This window comes from Panthera onca, chromosome B4, assembly GCF_046562875.1.
Source record: "Panthera onca isolate mPanOnc1 chromosome B4, mPanOnc1 haplotype 2, whole genome shotgun sequence".
Classification (NCBI taxonomy): domain Eukaryota; kingdom Metazoa; phylum Chordata; class Mammalia; order Carnivora; family Felidae; genus Panthera; species Panthera onca.
This window is the reverse complement of record NC_138345.1, coordinates 16456926-16474782: the sequence shown is the minus strand read 5'-3', so window position 1 is coordinate 16474782 and position 17857 is coordinate 16456926. Positions and strand designations below refer to the sequence as shown.

The 17857-nt window shown below is 40.6% G+C and overlaps 1 protein-coding gene across 1 annotated transcript in view; it reads right to left on the bottom strand.

Moving 5' to 3' along the window:
• MRC1 (mannose receptor C-type 1) overlaps positions 1–17857 on the bottom strand; it is a 98587-nt gene that overhangs the window by 10034 nt on the left and 70696 nt on the right. The window contains exons 18-25 of the mRNA XM_060659235.3: positions 17561–17628; positions 15789–15889; positions 14628–14770; positions 14133–14247; positions 10107–10273; positions 6900–7002; positions 2873–3105; positions 337–502 (exon numbers count right to left, since the gene is read on the bottom strand). Of these exons, the coding sequence (XP_060515218.2) occupies positions 337–502; positions 2873–3105; positions 6900–7002; positions 10107–10273; positions 14133–14247; positions 14628–14770; positions 15789–15889; positions 17561–17628 (1096 nt within the window). The remainder of the gene's footprint in view (positions 1–336; positions 503–2872; positions 3106–6899; positions 7003–10106; positions 10274–14132; positions 14248–14627; positions 14771–15788; positions 15890–17560; positions 17629–17857) is intronic.

Sequence of the window (17857 nt, the reverse complement as noted above, 5' to 3'; positions counted from 1 at the left end):
ATTTTTTTAAGGTTTATTTCTTTACTTTGAGAGAGACAGACACAGCGAGAGTCAGGGAGGGGCAAAAAGAGAGAGAGAGAGAGGGAGAGAGAATCCCAAGCAGGTTCCACACGGCCAGCGCAGAGCCCAGTGCGGGGCTTGAACCCATGAAGCCTTGGGATCATGACCTGAGCCACATCCAAGAGCCAATGCTTAGCCAACTGAGCCAGCCAGGTGCCCCTTATTATTTTATTAAGTTAACCAGGAGACGTTGCTGTTTAATAATGTCAAAAGTCATGTGTATTCACTTATTGAGGAAATTTCAAATCCCTTGATTGTTTTTGTGTATTCAATTACCATCCGATCTTTTGCAGAGAAAATAAAAACTTTCATTGCAATATGCTGTCTTCCAGGAGCCATCGAGATCCATGTAAACACATGCTGATTTCAGTCTGGGCTCATCAGCAGCCCAGTTAGTGTACCTTATCCTCCATTTATCAGTCCAAGCGTACTCATTATTGGTCTGCAAAGACGAAAACAACAATTAACGTGCAGTCTTGCTTCATTTAGAAAAGACCGAAAGAACCAAGTGAGAAGTAAAAGTATATTTTAGACTGTGATTTGACAATCTTCAACATTTGGTAATAAATCGTTTCTACCAACTGCAATTCAGTAGAGAGAGCCCTTTCTTTTAGAGGGACTCTTGGAGTTCCCCATAAATACATCCTTGAAAGCTAATTTGAAAAACACTGACTTAAAAACTTATGTCTTATTCTATGAAACGTTTTATTTGCAGGTTTTCAGGGTGAAATACAAATTTTGTCTTCAGGACCAATAAAATATTTATTACATCAACACTAAAATGACAATAAAACTAAGTAATTTTCATTGAATTTGTAGAACTTGGAGAGAAACACTAATCTCTTCTAATCGCCTCAATGTCCAGCTGTTGAAAAAGCACACGTGACAAATGACTTAGGCAAGATCCGACAGATAACAGAGGAGCCTAGGTGCCACGCTTTCCAGGAAGATGGTCTTTCAACTATAACAAATACTTCTGGGTATTTTTTAAAAAGCAGATTGTTCTTTTCAACTTGCACACTTACCTTCTTACTGAATTTAGTGGAACAAAATTTATGATCACATGTAAATTAATTAACCACATCAAAAACAGTCCTTATCAATAATATCCTTTGACCAGTCTAAAAGATCTGACAGGTAATGTCTAACAACAGATGATATATATAATATTAATGAAATAAATGAATTCTGAAACCGAACCATGGGTCCCATTTTAACTGCATTATTTAATTTCCCAAGCCAATTACCAAAGATTTAATGACAAAATCAAAACCATGTATTACCTCAAGTTGGAATTTTGTAGTATTCTACCACATTTAATCAAATAATGCTTACGTTGTCCTTAATTCTATAGATGTAAGGAATATAATAGTACCGTTTTCGTTATAAATGTCGGTATAGTGGAAAAGCTACTTAATCTTTCTAAAAATAATAAAACCTTATGTTAAACTCATGAAAGAATTGTGACCCTGTGCGTAAGAAGGGAATGAGTGAACTAACAAGCAAATTAATTACTAAAAAACAGAGTCAACACAGACATAAAAATGTCTTGCCTAAGTTTACTCACAGAAATCAGCATGGAACTACTTACTTTTAAGTATTCACTTCCCTACTTAGGAAATACTCTTCGCATGAAGTGTGTATTTTGATCTCTGTAGCACAGCATTAGGAAATCTATAAAATCTGACGCCAACCTACTTTCCAGTTTTATCTCTTTCCGTCCATTTCTCTCTTCCTGGTACTCCCTTCCTTATGTTCCACCGTCCCAGGCCACATCAAAAAAGTCCACTTTCTCAGAGAAAACTGCTTGGCCCTCTCCCCTGACTCGACTGATCCCTTTTCTCTCTTGCAGCACTGTTAGATACCTCTCTTTAACATTCTGGTTTTGTCTCCTAGTAACGTGTTGACATTTCTATTTCTTCTACTAGGAAGTTTGCTGGTTGACTAGCTAAATGGATGAAGATAGACGGATCACAGGGGCACCTGGGTGGCTCAGTCGGGTGAGCGTCTGACTTCGGCTCAGGTCATGATCTCATAGTTCGTGGGTTCGAGCTCCGCATCGGGCTCTGTGCTGATGGCTCAGAGCCTGGAGCCTGCTTCAGATTCTATGTCTCCCTCTCTCTCTGCCCCTCCCCCACTTGTGCTCTGTATCTCTCTCTCTCTCTCAAAAATAAACATTAAAAAAAAAAGACAGATGCATCAGAGGGCATCAGGGAAGACTCATTTTAGGAATATTTTAGCAACTCCATCACCACTCTTAGTTCTGTGTCCCCCACCCCAATTCTCTGTCACTGGCAACCTGCCTTTTTCTATTATGGAATAAAAGAAACGACTGCAGTGACGTTCTTCGCACAGGGACAGAAGCTTCACAACTTCAGGACTCACAACTCTAGAATGACTGGCCACAAAAAAAAAAAAAAAACAAAATGTATCCTCATTACCCAGGAACCATGCCCCTGATTGGCTTTCTTGATTCCCATGGTAGAGCTGTAATTGTGACACTCTAGAGAGAAATAAGTTAATACCTGAGAGTGTTGAGCTGCAGAATCTAATTTTAATATTCAAAAGCAGTGTGAAAGTTAATCTAAGTTATGTAAATTTAATTTGATCTCTGACATATATCACTAGCTTGCTAGATCCCTGAAGGCACTGGATCCTTAAAAGATGAGGTCTAGTTTATGTTAGTATCATTCACATTGCCCAGCACAGTGTCTTACATTTAATGAGTGCTCAGCAGAATGAACAGAAAGAGAATCCTGTTTCATCACAATTTATAAATCGTGTCGAGTCGTGCATGTTTCCAGCATCTTACCAAGTTACTGTTCAGGGCGATCCACACGGGTTCGTTAACTTTTTGTATTTGCATAAATGCAAATGCATTACTATAGGGGTCCAGAATGCTAGCAATAAGGGAAGTGTGGAGCTTGCAATAATTTTCCGCCTCTTGCCACTGTAACTTTAATTTCATGAGTGAATAGTTACTTTCACCATATTTAATAAAGCCATCTGTTGGAATTGTTGTTGGAGAACTAGGCAAGGAAGAGTCTGGAAGAAAAAGATTATCTTTCATTAGCATTACCAATAAGCATCATTTAGAGTGTCAATGATATACTGTATCTACTACCATATCTCATTCCATTATAAAAACAATCAGAATAGCATCAATCCAAACCATCAGGTGTTAAAAATATTTCCTAAGCCATTTCACACCAAAAACCAAAGCTCTGATTTTTAATCAGTATGCCTGGTTAACTTAAATAATTTCCAAACTGCATCCAGATCATTAATATAGATATGTAATCAAGTTTCTAAATTAAAAAAAAAAAGGCTCGTAAATTCAACGATATGTAGAATCTGAGCAGAAGAAATGACACAGTTTAATCCCATAAATTAAAGAGTATCTATTGTCCTGTCATTACTAATTTTTACTTTACCATCTTGGTCAAATTTCAAGGTCACCAACAGTCTTCCTTCCCCTCCTCCATCTGTCCCACTCTATCCATGAATTTGCATCTATTTGTGTCTATTTGGCTCCACCTGTTAGTAAGGCACCTTCAAGAGACTGATTTAAGTTCTGGCACGAAGCCAGATACTAGTCCCGGGTTCATTTAACCCCTATCACACCATCATGCTTCATCCCCACTGATGATTGCCTACGCCCTTCACCCAGGCACCCCCATGCCTTGACCAAACCGACTCAGTGGCTGGAGTTCTTCTAAGCCACAGTCACTCTGGCTTTCTGAAGCTTTTTCCTCAGTCTTCCAGCATGGATTTCTAAATGTTGTTGTTGTTTTTAATGTTTATTTATTTTTGAGACAGAAGGAGAGAGCAGGAGAGAGGCAGAGAGAGAGGGAGATGGAGAATCCCAAGCAGGCTCTGAGCTGTAGGCACAGAGCCGGACAGAGGGCTCAACCCTATGAACCATGAGATAACGACCTGAGCCAAAATCGAGAGTCAGATGCTTAACTGACTGAGCCACCCAGGGGCCCTTCCCAGCATGGATTTCTAATTGCTGTTGTAGGCCAACCTATCCTTTGTGCCACTTACTGTATAGACCCCCCCCCAAAGAGCTTCTTTCTGTGTCCCTTAACAGATGCCCTAGAGTTAGAGGTTAGCAAATGTCAGCCTGTTGTCTGTTTCTGTAGCCCAGGAGCTAAGAATGATTTTTAAATGGCTGACAAATTAAAAAAAAAAAAAATCGAAGAATAATATTTTGTGACATGTAGACATTATATGAAATTCAGATTTGTATCCACAAATAAAGTTTTATTGGAACGCAGTTATGTTCATTTGTTTACATGTTGTTTATGATAGCCCAATATCATGGCGGAATGCTAGCAACAGAGAATGTATATTTACAGCCTAAAATATTTACAATCTGTCTCTTTCCAGAAAGCAAAAATTTGTCAACCCCTGGCCTAGGGTTCTAGATGTCCTTGCCTGCCAATTTTGTCTTGGCTAAATCTCAGATGTGTTCCGCTGTATACCAACCTAATCCACCATCTGTCTTGTCCCGTCGCTATACAAATGCCGAACGTTCTTTTGATTACGCCTGGTATGGTGACAACTTTGTATCAGCAAGGGCAGTTTCCCCTTTCTTCTGCTGTTGCTGCCACCTTGTGTTGGTAAAAGAATATCCTTAAACCAAGCGACCCAGGCCAGCACCCTCCAATGGTACAGCCAGTAGAGACTGAACAATCTTACGGTTTCCCAACTTGGGGAGGTCTGGGTTTGTCTTCACAGCACCAGAAAATTGTAGGACCACTAAAAGTGGCAAATGAGGCTCAAGGGCAAGCTGAAAAAAACCGTTTCGTGGCAGACTGTATGCAGCTAGGAAACAGCTCATCTGTCCAACTTGCTTATGAAAACAGTCATAAAACAATTATAAGGGAAAACTAAAATATTGAGAGGTTATTTTTAGGTGGTTGGGCTGTGGGGAATTTTTTTCCCTTCTTTTTGCCTTTCTGCATTTTCTAAATGTCAACAAAGAACAGGTGCTATGTGTTTTTTAAAACAGTGGGTTTTGGCTCATATATATGAATATACATATGCATAAAAACATGACTCTATATGTGAGTAGGATTATAAATATTATCTATTTTTTAATAAGTTTTTATTGGGGGCAAATAGTCTATCACTTATGCTTGTAAGAAGAAGAAAAAGATTGTTAAAAAGCTTGTAAACCGTCATTCACTCCTGGAAGGACAGTCCCTCCTTTCCTCGACACACAGACACAGATCGCATGTTTGGCATTTCTCGTGGCCCAAGATTCTGGTGCCATAAGACACAGCGGAGAGAGAAAAGCTCCTGAATTAATGAACGCTTAGGATTCCCGCGGTACTTGCCAGTCATCTGAAAATATCTTAAGTGATTTTCACTCATTGCCATGAGCTGGTCTGAGTTCCCTGATCCCCCAGAAAGTGTGGAAAAATCCATTTGATGTAGGAGAACGAACACCTTCTAATTCAAACTCTAAGAATTGTTCTTAGGAGGATAGCAGCCCACGCTATCCCCTCCCTCATCTCTCAACCACCTTGCATTGTTGGTCCTCTTTCTGTGGAGCTAGATAATTGTATTCTTGTTTCACTGGAAACAGCCATAAAGTGCATACAACCATCATCCTGATTCTCAGTACATATGTACATTTTCCGTTTTATTTTCATTAAATGATAGTAGGGCTTCCTAGGATAAACAATGACATGCAAAGCAGATATCTACATTTTTAGGGGCTCCTGGGTGGCTCAGTTCGTAATGAATTAACTCTTGATCTTGGGGGTGTGAGTTTGAGCCCCACGTTCGGTGTAGAGATTCCTTAAAAATTACAGCTTTAAAAAGAGAGAGATCTATGTTTCTTTTAAAGTTTCTTTTATTTATTTTGAGAATGAGAGAGAGAGCGCACGTGAGAGTAAGCAAGCATGAGCAGCGGTGGGACGGAGAGAAAAAGGGAGAGAGAATCCCAAGCAGACTGTGTGCTTTCAGTGCAGAGCCTGACATGGGGCTCAATCTCATGAACCATGAAATCATGACCTGAGAGCCAAGAGTCAGCCACTTAACCAAGTAAGCCACCCAGGCACCTTGAGATATACATTTTTTTAAAATTTTTTTTAACGTTTATTTATTTTTGAGATAGAGAGAGACAGAGCATGAACGGGGGAGGGGCAGAGAGAGAGGGAGACACAGAATCTGAAACAGGCTCCAGGCTCTGAGCTGTCAGCACAGAGCCCGACGCGGGGCTTGAACTCACAGACCGCAAGATCATGACCTGAGCCGAAGTCGTATGCTTAACCGACTGAGCCACCCAGGCACCCCGAGATCTACATTTTTAAAGGCAGAGAATATAGAACCAAGGAGGCATATATGATATTCTGTGTCAATGGTTCTCAAATTATGCAAGCACGACTGAGGTATGCTTACCATGACATTTTTAAAAAGGTACAGGGAGGCAAATACCCTAAAGTTCTAACGAAGTTTGAGAAAGTTCCAACTCCAAGTGTAATCTGCATAAAATTTTTCAGATGGATGAAGGGGCACACTCATGAATAGTTTATAGAAAACGCCACCCTTTTCATCTGTCACGGGCATCCATGGATTGAGGTGAGAAACAAACCTGTCAAGGTGCCATTCTTTAAATAAATTTTAAATAAATTTATTTATTTATTTATTATAAATTTATTTATTCTTTAAATAAAATTTTATGTTTTTAGAGCAGTCTAGTGTTCACAGTAAAATTGAGAAGAAGTTTCTCAATTTTAATGTTAATATTTTCAAGGTTTAATATTTTATAAGAAATATTAAATAACCCCAGCTCTCATGGGCAGGCGAGGTTTGGTAGAACTTACCAGGAAGTGTTTGGCATATGTAGCCCCGCCTACTGTCACACGTGTCATCCATCCATTTTCCTGCATCCCTTGATTTCCCACCAATAATAACAACACAGTCAGCCTGTACATTTATGGAGAAAGGGGGAAAAAAAGGAGTGTGAAGCAGTAATTGTTAAATCAATTCATTAATGAGCCAAAAAAATCCATTATTCCTAACCTCCAAATTTAATCATCCTATTTTTTAATATATTTTTTGATGTTTCATTATTTATTTTGGGAGGGGGGTTGGGGGAAGGACAGAGACAGGGGAGACACAGAATCCAAAGCAGCTCCAGGCTCTGAGCCATCAGCACAGAGCCCGATGCGGGGCTCGAACCCACAAGCCGTGAGATCATGACCTGAGCTGAAGTCAGATGCTTAACCAACTGAGCCACCCAGGCACCCCTTCATCACCCTATTTCATTTACAGTATGTTCAATTGCTCCTTACTTTCCATGCACCTGCTTGCACTTTCTACCTGGATCTCTCACAGTGAACTCTTGCTATTTTTAATTAACAACCCAGTAGATTAGGGTAAGTTTAGAGACAGGTCTGAGAAATTTTGCTATCAGAAATTCTATTAATCTCTATCAGAATTTAGCAACCAAATGTTAGGAGAATACAATATCTTCTCCACATAAATTCCCCCGATTCAACCCCCAGAATAGGTGTCCTGCTGTTAAAGGGAAATAAGTATAATCTATATTTTTCATTTGCTAATTTAATTTATAAAAGCATCATTATGGATTCAGAACAAATTGCTGGGGTAGAGCTAGAAAGTTTCACATCTTATTTGCGATCTTACAGGGAAGTACGCCAGGCTGGAAAGAGTTCTCTATTCTGTGTTGTGGATATGTTTGCACTATCTAGCTTCCCATAGGATGGTCTATGAGCCAAAGCAAGTCATAAAGTCATGAAATCTGCACCTGCCAAAGTTTTCATCCCATGTCAGATGAAGATTTTGACTTATCACATGTTGGGCTTCTTGAATCTGTCAGTTCGAATAATGAGCTTCAACTCCCAGGAACTCCCTGTCCGACACATAGATGGGCCATCATTATCATCCCCATCTTCCTCCTTAGCTCTTCTTATCTTTGTTACCCTGGCTTACAGCCTGTGCTCTGCTCCAGAAAGCCTGGACACAACAAGCATGTTTCTGCCACAAAATGCACACGAAGAGTTCTCTCCCACCCTCTCGATCACACTGTATTTAATCCTCTCAAGTTCCTGAAATTGTAACAACACAGTCTGTGTGTTTTGATTCCATTTTCGTGCAATCGACTTTATATTTTGCGCTCAGAAAACGTCTAGAAACAAATTCGACGAAAGATGAACAGTGTTTTTTCCTGGGTGGTGAGATTACAAATTTTGTTTTTGTTGTTTCTGCTTGTCTTTAGGTTCCCAAGACAAAAAAAGAAACTTGGGCCGTAATGATTTTTGTGTGTGTGTGTGCTTTACACAAAATTCACCTCTCATCCAGAAATTGTTCCCAGCAAATCCCCTATCACTCTATTCTGCTTCATCTTCTTCAGTAAGTTTTTAGCCCTCATGTATGTAAATGAAGATTCAAGGAATTTCTGCACAGAAAATCACTAGGTACCCTACACAGAGCTACCAAATTAATAATCACAAACACACCATTTCGATCAGATCATGTTTCTCCTCTAACCTTTTCTTGCTGCCTGTCTGACAAAGCCAAACTCATTACTGGGGCATTTAAATTTCTCTAAATTCTGCTTTCAACATTTCAAAGTTTTCTCCTACTTTTTTTCTGTATAAAAGCCCTGCTCTACCAGACCTATTTATTCCTGCCCAAACCCACGTGGTGCCTTTTTCTTGAAGAGTTAACTTGCTTCACTCACTTAGCATGGCCTTCCCCAACCCTCACCTAACTTCTGGATCATTGTCTCAAACCTCTTAAGAAAAAGAGCCCTCACTGATTCTTTCTCATGCTCCTTCTCTGCATCAAATGAAAGTCTCCCTATGTGTTTACTGATTAGATCACTCCGTCCCATAGTAAGTTCTTTCCTGCTAACTACACAGGGCTTTATAAGGGATCCTGACATTATACACTTGCATTCCTTACTATCTTCTTTCCCATATAAGACTTGTGGTCTAAGGGGCACCTGGGTGGCTCAGTCGGTTAAACATCTGACTTCGGCTCAGGTCATGATCTCACGGTTCGTGGGTTGGAGCCCCACGTCGGGCTCTGTGCTGACAGCTCAGAGCCTGGAGCCTGCTTCAGATTCTGTGTCTCCCGTGCTTTCTGCCCCTCCCCCACTCGCGATCTGTCTCTGTCCCTCAAAAATGAAATGTTAAAAAAAGTTAAAAAAAAAAGACTTGAGGTCTAACATAAGTGTAAGCTTCTTTAAGGTAAGAAAAAAGTCTTTTGTTCATGTTTTTCTCAATGCCTAGTGTGCTGTTTAATACTGACCAGTTGACTATTCAGTGATACAAGATTAAAAGCACTAAAATAAAGAAACAATCATCTGTCTCTTAGATTAACGTACAAGAGCACCCAGGGCACTGTTTGGCACATAGCAAGCACTCTACAAATGGCAGCTCAGTCATGATAATGATGAGGATGGGATCTTTAGCAGCAGTAGGTCCTGGGCATAAACCCTCAACACTACAAGCATCAAGAATTTACAAGGGGCGCCTGGGTGGCTCAGTCGGCTAAGCGTCCGACTTCAGCTCAGGTCACGATCTCACAGTTCGTGGGTTCAAGCCCCGCGTCGGGCTCTGTGCTGACAGCTCAGAGCCTGGAGCCTGTTTCGGATTCTGTGTCTCCCTCTCTCTCTGACCCTCCCCCGTTCATGCTCTATCTCTCTCTGTCTCAAAAATAAATAAACGTTAAAAAAAAATTTTAAAAAAGAATTTACAAGCAGCTGGTACAAATAAAGTTGATAACTCTGGGCTCAAGTGCACATCATGACTACAACAGAGACCCAGAGTGGAGCCGGCTTGGCCATCCCTTGGGATCCCCACCAGCTGCCCCACGAGCTGAAGAGTTCTGAATTGAATTTATACTCCTTCTCTCAAGGCTGGCTCAGTCTGAAACACTTAAAAACTGCAAGAATGAACCAGATCAGGGAGAACTCTGGTAGACTGTCAAAGAAGACTCATCACTAATATGATGAAGCAGGCTGACAGTATACAGAGAGGTGACCTGAAACGGATATTTACATCTTCGTAGGACAGACTGCTCCTTCTCCCACCAGGGTAACCTTTCCCCCAGTTTGTATAATGAACTCCTCGACCATCCGTCCACAGGAACGTGTGCTCTGAATTCACATCATTCAGCCCAGTCCAGGCATTAAACTTGGAGTCCTTCATGTGATAGGTGAGAAATGCTGAAAGAAAAGTTGCACAAGATACTTTAAAACCTGGGGGGGAAATACTCAACATATGGAAAGTATTCAAAATACAGAATTTTAAAATACTGAATCCATGATTAACATCTTTATTATTTAAAAGTACTTACCATGAAAACAAACACAGTCTAACCTTAAAATCACTTTATCATTCCAGTTTTGTACTTTGGCAAGTTTTGCGTCATACGGGTCTAGGTTCTTCTCCGGGCCAGGGCAGATAGCTGTCCGGGCTGTGCCCCGCCCAATGGCAGTGAGGAAAGGGTGGCTCAAGCCCATCCTATGCACGGCTCTCCGTTTCATACACCTCGATCTGGGGGTGACTGCCTGCTTTCTGCAGGAAGAGGTATTGTTTCTAATTCATACACAGTCATCTTATGAGTTATCGGGTGTCGTGATTTTTTTAAATAAGATGATCTAATTATAATAACTAGGGGGCAAAGAGAGCTCTTAATCCAGAAAATTTCTGAAAATGAAAACTACTTGTCAAAACGAGAAGCGTTAGGCTGTCAAATTCTCGCTACTTTGGGTTTCCGAGCCCAAAGAGCTACCCAATTGAAACTGCTTCTGGGCAGCAACTGCTAGGGGTCAGGGGCCATCCGCTAAGTGTGCTTGGACCCAGGGGGGTAACTGGATGCTAAGCACTCATGTCATTAGGATAGAAGATCTAGAAAAATTCAGAGAACGAAGAACAAATGTGGCCTTTTGCTTCTTTGCCAATTCTGTGGCAGTGAGAGAGGATGGGGGCAAATATTCAGAAGCTGGAAAAGGCTGAAAGGCACAGGTGCCCCAACCCCTGTCCACTTGCCCTTCCTCACGCCTCCCACACCGCGTGGCCACCTTCCACAGCTAGCAACCTCCCCAGCCAGGAGTCGTGGTTGCCCAGGTGGATGAACACCAACTCTCCAGAACAATTTCCACACCCTTACGCTCGAACACGACTCCTGAATGCAAAGAGGATACTGACTCACTGTGCACTGGGGTTTTACTAAAAAATGCAAAATAGAGAGAAGCCCAAAGAGACACAATGATCTGTTTATTCGTGAACAAGTAATTCCATGGAAGGGCTACTACTCCATGGTTATTCTGCCGAGTAGCAGAGGCAGTGAGTACTCAGCTCAGAGATTTTTGCTTATTTCTCAACTAAAGGTAAAAAAAAAAAAAAAAAAATTTTTTTTTTCTTCCAACATTTTTCAGAGAGAGAAGAGAGCATGGCAAGGTATTTACTTTGGTTTTATTTCCTAAACAAGATCATAACCTTTCCCAACCCCAACTTGAAATAATGTGGAAAAGAACTAACTACCTGCCAGTGTTTTAGCCCTGACTTCTTTTTCTGCCAACAACCACAAATAAGAATTCAACAACGTGTGCTTGCTTTGCCAGGAATAATGTTATTTTATCTGAAAATTGTTTCCTTCTGCACGTCTCTATTACCCAGGTTCTAATTCTGTTATGCCAGGAATCAGCACTTTGTGGTTAAGAGAAGAAGTCAATTATTGTGTTTCTCCGCCGGGTAGCTAAGCCCAAAATGTGGTAGGCCAGTCAGAGAAATATGAATATTATATTCTTAAAATGTTTTTATTGTGTGCTATGGTTTGACCCTTTTCTTTCCGTGTCTGGAAAGTTGCTGCACTTGACAAAGGTTCTCAGCGAAACCCTGGTTGATTTATCGTATAATATGATAATATGTTCCAAGAGAGCACACGGCAGCCTTTATGGAATAAGGTAAACATTTGAGAGAGTGCCATTTGGGTTCCTGTGTCTTTCTTCTTTCTTATATTTTCTGAGATGTACCATGATTTTGGAAGTCAAAGGATTTCAGAACCAAGAGGGAACTTAGAAATTATCTAGTGCCTCATCTCCCCCTTAACAACCCACAGAAATTCATTCATACAAACATTTATTAAACATCTTTCATGCCATGTACGAGTCAATATGTACACTATATGCTAGAGTCTATAGGATCCAAATAAGAACTTTCCAATGTAAGCATTTTCACAGTCCTTTAGAGAATTCACAAAGCAGCCCATTTAATTAGTTCCTTTTTTTTTTAAATGTTCATTTATTTTTGAGAGACAGAGCGAGCAGGGGAGGGACAGAGGATCCGAAGCAGTGTGCCCAATGTGGGGCTCAAACCCGCGAACCTTGAGATCATGACCCAGGCCAAAGTCTGACACTCAACCGACGAAGCCACCCAGACGCCCCTACTCCGTTCTAATTCTTAGAATGGCCTCCCAATTTTGAGCCTAGGCCTATTTCTTTATAGTTGCCATTCATTGGTGTTAAATCTTCCTTCCAGAAGCACACGCGTCCATATCCTGTCTTTTTCAGGCTGTGAAAGATGAAGGTCTTTCAAACATGGCTCACTTGCTGCCTGCGGTGGCTTCCAAATTCTCCAGCCATTTGGTTTCTTCATCTGGCTGGCCTGTCAGTGGCCAGCATCCTCCTTAAAGTGGTGGCTCACTTATTTAACTTAGCATCTATTTCAGGTAAGGTGGCCATGAAGAGACCATGCGAAAGTAGTCAACTGTCTTTCTCTTGTCAACAGTATAGTAAGTTTTAACAATCCACTCTATGGACATGATGCGTTTGTCCCTTCATTGTTCTTCAAAGCAGTTGTTCATCCTTATGTTTTATTAAAAATTTTTTCTCAATTAGTTCAAAGTTCATATCTAAAAATTAGTTTTAGTGCATTTTAAAATGTTTTCTATTGATGTTTATTTACTTATTTATTTATTTAAAAAATTTTTTTAAGGTTTATTCATTTTTCAGAGACAGAGAGACAGAGCGTGAGCAGGGGAGGAGCAGAGAGAGAGGGAGACAGAATCTGAATTCAGACAGGCCTGGAGCCTGCTTCAGACTCTGTGTCTCCCTCTCTCTGCCCCTCCCCTGCCCGCACTCTGTCTCTCTCTGTCTCAAAAATAAATAAACGTTGGGGCGCCTGGGTGGCTCAGTCGGTTAGGCGTCCTACTTCAGCTCAGGTCATGATCTCACTGTCTGTGGGTTCAGGCCCCACATCGGGCTCTGTGCTGACAGCTCGGAGCCTGGAGCCTGTTTTGGATTCTGTCTCCCTCTCTCTCTGTCTCTGAAAAATGAATAAATCTTAAAAAATTTTTTTTAAATAAATAAATAAGTAAATAAACATCAATAAAAAAACATTATAATTTCCATTTACTGCTCTAGGGGTAGTTCTAAGAGTGAAAGTAGAGACTAGTTCTAGGAGTGAACTCTCTAGGAGTTAATTTTAACAATTTTCCATTTCACTCCTAGAACTACTCTCTACTTTGGCTCTTTGGGGAACAAACTGGCTTGGTGGAAAAAGAATAGCGTCTAAGTGGGAATAGCCAGTTTGATTCCCAACCCTCCTGCTTACCAGCAGACTGCCTGAACACCAATCACAAACGGGCTGATGATAACCTACTTCACAGAGTTGTCATTAACAATGAAAAGGGACTTTTTTTGTTTTTAATTTGAGAGAGAGAGAGAGAGAGCATGCATGAGAGCAGGGGAGAGGGGCAGAGGAAGAAAGAAAGAAAGGGAATCTTAAGCAGGCTCCATGGTTAGTGTGCAGCCTGATCCGGGTCTCAACCCCACAACCCTGGGATCACGACCTGAGCTAAAATCAAGAGTCAGAGGCTCAACCGACTGAGCCACCCAGGTGCCCCAAAAGGGACTTTCTATGTTAAATGCCCAGCAGGCTCCCTACAACTGAAAAATAGTTCTCCATATGTGTTTGGGTTTTCTCCCCTGCCTCGTCAAAAACCAAAATATCATTTACTATCATCAGCGGGAAAAGGTTACATATTGAAGCGCATCACTGATTGTACAATGGTCTGCATACCTTGTTCTTTGTCATTGCGGATCGATACCAGATTTCCCCCAAATCCTATGCAAGCTTTTCGTGCCTCTTGCCAATTTTTTCTTTCTTCTTCAACAAATCCAAAGATTTTGAAACACTTGGAGGGAAGACAAAAATAGGGACTAAGTCAAGATAATAGTGTTTGCCCTAAAGAAATTTAAATTATTCATGCAGATCGACGCTAAATATAAATTTTCTCATCACCCAACAGAGATCCAGAAGGTTAAGTTAGTTTCGTCACCCATGGACTTCCTTTGCAAAGTGTTTTTTCTTCCTTGTAACAAAGGGCACATCTATCTGGATCCTTCAAGCATACTCTCAATTTCCACAGGGAATTTGACACAGGAACCTTCATCTATTCTTGCCTAAAATTTTCTCAAGGGACTAGGTAAGCGAAAGTTAACTTTCAGCTGAAAAGTTTGCACTGACACTCTCCACATCGATCGATGCCAAGACTACCGCTAATTGTTTTAGTACCTTGTTATTGTAAAAATTCCAGCCTTCCTTACAACCTCCCGGGACTGCAGGCACGGTAGGAATGACCGTGGCATTGATGCTGCTGTTGTGCCGCTGGCAAATGAAGGCATTTGGATAACCACAATTAATGTCATTCCAAAACCCTGGCAGAGGACAAAATAGCTAAATTAGATTTACATATTTGCATTTAAAAACACTCTTTTTTAAATAAAATGCCTTATGTTTTGTAAGGATTCTCAGAAATGGCTTAGATTACAACACCATTTTTACACAAGTAACTAGAAAGATCTATGCCATACCCTTTTGTTCTTTCACTTAAACTAACAATAGTTCGGCTTTATTTTATTTTGTTGTTTTATTTTAGAGAGAGAGAGCACAAGCAGGAGAGAGGGGCAGAGGGAGAAAGAGAGACAAAGAATCTTAAGCAGGCTACCCGCTCAGCATGGAGCCTGATGTGGGGCTTGATCCCACAACCCTGGGATCATGACCTGTGCCAAAATCAAGAGTCACACACTTAAATGACTGAGCCACTCAGGCGTCCCGATAATAGTTCAACTTTATGGAGAGCTTCCTACGAGCCCAGAATAAACTTGATGTTGCAGATATATTATCTAAACAGCCATTAACAGCTGTTAATTAAATAAATAATAATTTATATTAACAGCCATAACAGCTGTTAATTAAATAATAAACAGATATTATTAAAGATAATAATCTAATTGTATCTAAACTTATAGATACCAAGCATTTGTTTAGTGGTTTAGAAATATCATATCTTTAATTCTCTCAACAACACACAAGTTCTGGTCACTATTCTCATTTTACAGACAAAGATGTGGAGAGAGATAATGGAGACAGATAAACCCTCTGGATATTCTGCTCAAATCAAAACATAAAAAAAAAAAAAAACGTTTCCTAAAATAAGTGACAAGATAGTGTCCTTTATTAGAGCACATGGGAAGCACACATTCTCCTCGCCAACTAAGCCAACATTCTCCTCGCCAACTAAGCCAACTAACAGTTACGCCGCTGAGACTTAAAGTATTTCTTCTGCTTTTCTTGCCTGACGTAAGGGCACAACTTGCTACTTTTAGGCTAGGGATGTAGCAAGAGACACATCGCACCATGGGGCAGATTCAAGACGGTGTTTATGTTCTCTACCTGAATTTGAATACATGGTCACACAATTTTCATCGTCGTTTGCAAAATTCGGTTCACCTGTGGCCCAAGACACATAATCCACTTTGCTTCCGTCCATCCAACTGAAAGAGAAAATTCAGGCCCTTAGCAATAATAATCCAAACATCGGGATAACTGGTTACAGCCTAGCGTGAGGGAACACCTGAGTCAGTGAAGATGCACAGAGCACAGGATTGGAAGCAAACAGAAGAGAGGATTCTAGAAAGACTAGCAGAAAAACTCTGAGGAGCCGGTGATTCCCGGGCCATTGTGCTCCTCTGAGGCAACCCAGGGCTTTGGACAGTCTGTCTTCTTTTCCCTCGCTGGAAGAAGCTACCTTTAGTCTTGAAGCGAGAGAGGAAATGGAGATCCCAGTTGCTCTGGAAGCAGCCAGAAGCAAACATCTCTCGCAGTGCTGATTAGACAGGATTCCCACAAAAGAAAACCACCCATAGAGAGAGACAGAGCATTGAGACTTTCTCGGTAAGGCCCATTCTGTGATTTTTGTGTTTATTCTAGGTTTCTCCCAGGGTATGCAGGCCAATGCTTATTTTATATAAATTACAGAAATTCAGAGACTGTTAGCTGGGAAGAGAGCAAGAGATCATCGAATCCGACCCTCTCATTTTAGAGATGATTAAAACGGATGCTTGTCCAGGGGCACCTGGGTGGCTCAGTCGGTTAAGCGTCCGACTTCGGCTCAGGTCATGATCTCACAGTTTGTGAGTTCGAGCCCTGCATTGGGCTCTGTGCTGACAGCTTGGAGCCTGGAGCCTGCTTCTGATTCTGTGTCTCCTTTTCTCTCTGCCCCTCTCCCACTTGTGCGCTATCTATGTCTCTCAAAATATAAATAAATGTAAAAAAATAAATAAATAAAACAAAAACAGGGGCTTGTCCAAAGAAGCATCAAACATTTCTGATCTTTAAAATTAAGGAGTGTGAGTTTGGGTCTCTATTTACTCAAAAATGGCAATAAGGGTCAAGCGGAACATATGTGGCTAACACGTCTGCACACGAGCCAGGAAGACATATCTGTTCTTCAAACTTAGGAGAACATGTGTATTCATGAACAAGGAAAGAAACCCCAAAAATGTGCTAATTTCCTCCCTCTCGGAGCTTTTCCTGGCCCCTGTATCTAATGGAAAACAGTACAGTCATTCCTTTGAAACGAAAGCATTTCATGCAGTTGAAAGGGTATTTCAAAGTAGGGCTGTTAAAGCAGTGAGTGGGGCGACATAGAAGGGCGGTTTAATTCTGTGCACCACGGATGGTCCAAGTGGGAATCATAATTTTAACGGTAAAGTCGGTATTCATATACGCAGCATGTATCTCCTTAGCAGGTGACTTACTAACATGGGATGACATCCTAAAACAAAAATAGGTGGAGTTTTGCAAGATTAAATCAGACTTTGAATTGTTTACTTGAGAATTATGATGCTCAAAATATTTAACTGGATTTTAAGAAATTCTTTTGCTTTCTTTTTAAGATGCTTTTTAGATTGAGAGCTCAGCAGGATTTTTTTATAGATATATATACATCTTTATTTTTTATTTTTTTTAATATACGAAATTTATTGTCAAATTGGTTTCCATACAACACCCGGTGCTCACCCAAAATATGCCCTCTTCAGCCCATCACCTACTCAGCAGGATTTTTAAAAATGCGTTCAGCAAAGCCGAAGTCTCAAAATAACTGTGAGATGTTTATCAGATCCTCCTCTGAAGCAAAGTTGTCTTTATTTTGATGTACTTACATAAACTTTTTATCCAAGCTGATCAATAAGCCAATAAAATATGCTGGTTGTGCATCATTCCTGTTTACCTAAAAGATGGAAGTTGACATATAGTTCAATCCATACTTACGTAATAAGAAAATTCTTAAACAAAACCTACTTAGTAATGAGGCAGCCCATTTGGGTTGCTTTCTAAGGAGGGATTCATGCAGAAATTTTGTGGTATATTCAAAGTTACGTTTTTCATAGAAATAGGAGAAAAATATTGGGGCACTTGGCTGCCTCAGCCAGAAGAGCATGTGACTGACTCTTGATCTT